At 37.0% G+C, this 5,305-nt stretch overlaps 1 protein-coding gene across 1 annotated transcript; it reads left to right on the top strand.

Annotated features, from left to right (window-relative positions):
- Positions 1-1,053: 1,053 nt before the first annotated feature.
- Positions 1,054-4,975, top strand: LOC147630756 (uncharacterized). Its single transcript, XM_086810843.1, has 3 exons — positions 1,054-2,182; positions 4,432-4,623; positions 4,778-4,975. The coding sequence occupies exons 1-3, from the start codon at positions 1,670-1,672 to the stop codon at positions 4,973-4,975; spliced, it is 903 nt and encodes a 300-aa protein (XP_086666969.1). The 5' UTR covers positions 1,054-1,669.
- The last annotated feature ends 330 nt before the right edge of the window (positions 4,976-5,305 follow it).

The following is a 5,305-nucleotide window of genomic DNA, read 5'->3' as shown; positions in this document are numbered from 1 at the left end:
CATGGTCCATAGTAATTGGTACATGGTCCATAGTAATTGGTACATGGTACATGATAATTGGTACATAGTCCATGGTAATTGGTACATGGTACTTGATAATTGGTACATGGTCCATAGTAATTGGTACATGGTACTTGATACTTGGTACATGGTACTTGGTACTAGATTCGGTGCTTGGTACTTGATTTAGTATCAGGCTCCATAATAAAACTTCGAACTCGCAATTGATACATGATATATGGTATTAATTGGTCGGTCTAACTTTGGGGTACCTTAAGCAATAAACATGGGAACAAAGAAAGCTTTTTAGTGTTAGACTTGGTACTTGGTACTTGGTACTTGAGTTGGGTATCATGTTGAGATGGCATGTCTGATTTTATTGAGGATTGGTATCAAAATAATAGTGCGAGTGATATTCCTAATAACAATGAGAAGTATCTTTGAGAAGAAGCTCTAAAGCGTATCTATGCAGGAAGCCAATTGACACGACTCAGTGCAAGCTTACTTATTCTGAATCTTCAAAAACCGTTTTGGATGGAGTAATATATCCATTTCAGCACTTTTGAAGTATGTAACAATCTAACATTTTTTTTAATCTAAATATTTTAGGAGTAATCACAATATGTTTTGTTCTTATTGATCATATTTTTAATGCACTTTGCAAGCTACTCTCTCAGAAGTTCTTGCCGACAAGCAATTCCCTTCCTACATCACATGATGAGGTGAAGAAGATGATAAGTAGTCTTGGACTTGACTATTATTCTATACATGCATGTCCCAACGATTGTATTTTATATAGAGGTCAGTACGAGGATGGTGTGACATGTCCAAAATGTCAAACTCCTCGTTTATAAAGAGGAGAAAGGTAAGGTCCCTAGAAATGTATTGAGACATTTTCCCCTGGCTCCGCATATAAAACATATGTTCCAAAGTCCCCAATTAGCTAAGCTTATGACATGGGGAGCAGAGCACAAGAGCAAAGATGGAGTAATGCGAATTCCATCAGATTGTCCTGTATTTGAGCATATTGATCTGTGATGGCCAGATTTTGCAAAAGAACCACGCCATTTAAAGATGGGTGTAGCATTGGATGACGTGAATCCATTTTCAATGAGATCAAGTAAATGGTCCACATGGCCAGTGGTAGTTATTAACTATAATCTACCCCCATATCTTAGCATTAAGAAAAGCATTTAATGCTCTCACTCTTAATTTCGGGAAAACGACAAGTTAAAGATCTGAATGTTTATTTGGCCCCCCTCATCGACGATCTTCAAGATTTGTGGAGAGGGATTGATGTCATGGATATGTCCAGAAGCATCAGTCAAAGACAGTTCATTGTTCGTGGAATTTTAGCATGGACTATCCACGACTTTCCAGGATATGGTTTTTGCTCAAGTAAATGGTTTAAATATATATATTCTTTCATATGTTTGTACGATGTTCATTACGCTAATCATCTTTGTTATGTTGTCCAGGTATATGTACCAAGGGTTATAAAGCTTGTCCAATTTGTGGTGATTGGTTGAGATCGACTCATAGCAAAAACCTCAACAAAAATATATATCTTTGACATAGACAATTTTTATCTGAGGATCATTATCTACGAGACAGAAGGCAAGTCATACATTTTAATGGAAAGGTAGAAGAAGGGAGATGTCCAATACCAATGACACCAAAGGATTGGTATCTAAAGTGGACTGTTGGACCCGCTATTGATCCGGAGTCGGAGATCATAAGCGACGATGATGATGATGCAGTAAAGCAACGAGCGAGAGGAAAACGTACTATAGCTAAAAGTCCTTCGATATGGTATACTTTGGAATATTGGAAGGATTTGAGGATATGTCATCTTCTTGATCCCATGCACATATTCAAGAACGTTGGTCAAACCTTATGGCAACACCTCATTGGCTTGAAAGACATAGCGGCTGCAAGAAATGACTTAAAGGATCAAAACTCAAAGCCCAATCTATGGCCACTTTATGATGAAACTCGACGTGAGACAACCTACGAGCCTGCCCCATGGGTGCTCAAGACAGAAAAGCTGAAGACTATCAATAGGAAGATTCAGTCGATTCGTATGCCTACAGGATATGGAGCATCTTGTCAAAACATGTTCACTCTAGATGACAAGAGCTTGTCTGGTTTAAAAACACATGATTGGCATAATTTTGTGAAGGTAAATCTATTCAGATCTTTGAAAGTATTTATTTTCTTTCATGTTTGTTGATCGGATTAATCATGTATGTAGCATGTTCTACCCCTTGTTATTGATGGATGTACTACAAGAGGAGTCCAAGATGTGATATATCACCTTGGATCGCTTTGCAAGGTATTTATCGCTCATTAATTTTTAGTATAAAATTTTATTTCATATCTTCTTTATTCAATAACATCTCTAATATCTTCTTTCTTTTACTGATAGATGGATTACATCTAAAGAGATTGCCAAAGGGTCAATTCCACAAAAGAAGTGTGAATGTATAGAGCTTCTTTGTTTAATGGAAAAGGAATTTCCAACCTCTTTTTTTGATATCCAGGTTCATCTTCTAATCCATCTAGTAGACGAGATAGAGTATTGTCAGCACTCGATGGATGTTTTGGGTCGAGAGGTTTATGGGAGTATTGAAGGGTTGTTGCAAGATCAGGGTGTCCAGTTTTATCCAGTTTATGCTGGACTGGGACAATGCTTGGAGAGCAAATTTTGGGGGGCAAGGTACTTAGAATAAGATCAAGCAAATAATAGAAAATACGCTTGCCCTTAAATTAACCCAATATAACTTAAATTAATATAAATTAGACTAATTAATCAAAATTAATCAAAAATATGATGAAATGATAAACAAATGATCTTTTTATACTTAGAGTGATCCAATTTATTTTTCCATAGATGCACCGTTACAAGTACACTAGTCCCTATAGGTTTTAGATGATTCACATCAAAAATGTAATTTTACTAATTAGATTATTAATATTTGCAGGCCTTCTGATAGTCTGGAAGAATTTTGAAAAAGAGATCATTAAAAATCCAAACATTGGATTTGTAATTTTTACTAACCACCACATTCTACTAATGTCTCAGTATCTACCCACTCTTTTGATCTACAAGATTGAGGATTTTAAGTGGTAACTATTGTGGGTACAAAAAGTGGCGTATATTATAACACTTTAAAGACCTTGAAATATTTAAAGAAAATAGACAAATATCTTAAAATTTTCTCAAAAAATCAAGTTAAGCTCTATATTATATGAAGATATAAGGTACAAAGTGGGAATCTCATATGAGTTTATATGTAAAAGATATTAGCATTTTATGGAATCAGTTCAAATTTGGGACAGGGTGTATACATTGACTTTGTACCTAAGAAAATGAGGACTTTTGACTATCTAATGCTTAATCAAATTATGCAGCTATATTTCCAACTTTGAATATGATGTTCCAACAAAAGAACTTGAAATGAAATTCCTTCATTTACTAGGAGAGATTAGCCACTAAAGGTAAACAAATGCCTGTTTTTTAACTGTTTACAGGGTGCCTGAGTGGACAAAACTGGGCACCCTGATCTTGCAACCACCCTGAAAGGTTATGTACGTCAAAAAGCAAGACCAGAGGGTTCTATGGCAGAGGGATGGATGCTTGAAGAATGCAAGTATTACGTTTGTGAATACCTTGAGAAAACCGATTCTGAAGCTCCACGCGTATGGACAAATGAGTCGTCTTCTACCATGTATGACGAGTTATTGTCCGGTAAGGGAGTCCCTTTTCAACTTAAGATCCAAGATAAATTGGATATTTCTACTTTCATTTTCTATAATAAGCGAATGCATGCAACAATTCGTTGATGAGTACGAGGAGGAACTTGCAAGCAAACGAGTTGTGGTAGACGTAAAAAGAGGAGATCCAGACGTCAAACCAATACAAATAATGACGGGGACGTACCTACTTTCATGGAATGGTTATACACCCGTATATGCAATGTGTGGTTAGTGATCATGCGCCAATCTCTACGGAACAAAGAGAGTTTATGATCGGGTGTGAAAAACAGGTAACTTGTTTGGTTTTGAGAACTCTGAACTAAACAAATGAATCTCAAATTTTTTTAAATAATTTATGTTTTGGTGTAGGCTCGAATGTATACCAACATGTGGGCTTATGGACAACATCTGCGGATAAAATCTATTGAGACGACTTACGTCTAACTCAAGATTCTTGCATTGTTGCCTCTTTTAAGCAATTATCACATGCAAGTTCAAGAGACACAAATCTTATCGACAGTGAACTTGGTTACGTGGGAACCATAGTCGGCATTTATGAAGTATCATATCATATCTTCAAGCAAGTAAATGAGATCTCTCTTCATGCAACAATAACGTAGATTTCTTAAAGTTATACATAATTCGAAAGTTTTGATTCGTGTATTTTGATAGGTGGTTTTGAAGGTGGATTGGTTTCGTGCCGGGTATAAAGGCAATAATGCCACAATGAAAAGAGAACCGTCCGGATTTTGGTCCGTCGACTCCTCGAAGTTATTGCGTGCAACAAAAGAGCCTTACATTCTGCCAACTCATGTTGAACAAGCATTCTTTTACAAGAATACAGATGCTCATCCATGGTGGCAAGTTGTGCATGTCTAACCTAGAGGTCGACACTTGTTTGATAGCGTTGACTCTGAGATAGCGGATCAGGATGATTTGATTACATCTTCGAATCTAGACACATCGACGTCAGAGAGGTGTAGAATTCTTATATGCGTTGATCATGATGACATTGTAGGTGATGAGAACGACAACGATCCAGACTCTGACACTACTTACAGACACCAAAGAGGAGGAAACAATGGATGTCGAGCCTACGGAGGAAATGAACGTGAACACAAATTTAATGATGGAGGAGTTCGAAGAAGTCAACAAGGATAATGAAGATGAAATTTTATTGACGGTTTATCTCAGAGATGATGATGAGGACCATTAGTCTTACGTATCAACTCACGAATCAGCCTATGTTCGGTAAGATTTAATCTCAAAATCATTCATTATGAAGTCTTGTTTTTTTTTTTTTATAAACTTACTAACAAGGGTGGGTGGTGGGGAGTCTCCTGGTGATAGCCTCATATGGCTAGTGTCGGGGTGGTTCGATTCCCCTCAGACTCGTTTTTCTTGCTCTAGCTGTGTACAGAGTAATTTTAGCTCCAAGATCAATGAAAGAAAGTTCGTATCGGGATTCGATTCCCCTCCTCTACTAAGGCTTCTATCTCACGTTTCAACCCCAGTATCAGCATCTCAACCTTCAGTACTACCCGCA

Source organism: Cibotium barometz, chromosome 16 (genome assembly GCF_041138505.1).
Source record: "Cibotium barometz isolate CiBa-2024 chromosome 16, ASM4113850v1, whole genome shotgun sequence".
NCBI classification, from domain to species: Eukaryota; Viridiplantae; Streptophyta; class Polypodiopsida; order Cyatheales; family Cibotiaceae; genus Cibotium; species Cibotium barometz.
The sequence above is the reverse complement of the archived record's forward strand: the minus strand, read 5'-3'. Positions and strand labels throughout refer to the sequence as shown.

What these genes read in the sequence shown, in the direction of transcription:
- LOC147630756 (XM_086810843.1), top strand. Translation starts at nt 1,670, where the DNA reads ATGACACCAAAGGATTGGTATCTAAAGTGGACTGTTGGACCCGCTATT. An exon ending in ATTGGCATAATTTTGTGAAG is followed by an intron (nt 2,183 to 4,431) that starts GTAAATCTATTC and finishes GTATTTTGATAG; the next exon opens with GTGGTTTTGAAGGTGGATTG. An exon ending in ATGCTCATCCATGGTGGCAA is followed by an intron (nt 4,624 to 4,777) that starts GTTGTGCATGTC and finishes ATGACATTGTAG; the next exon opens with GTGATGAGAACGACAACGAT.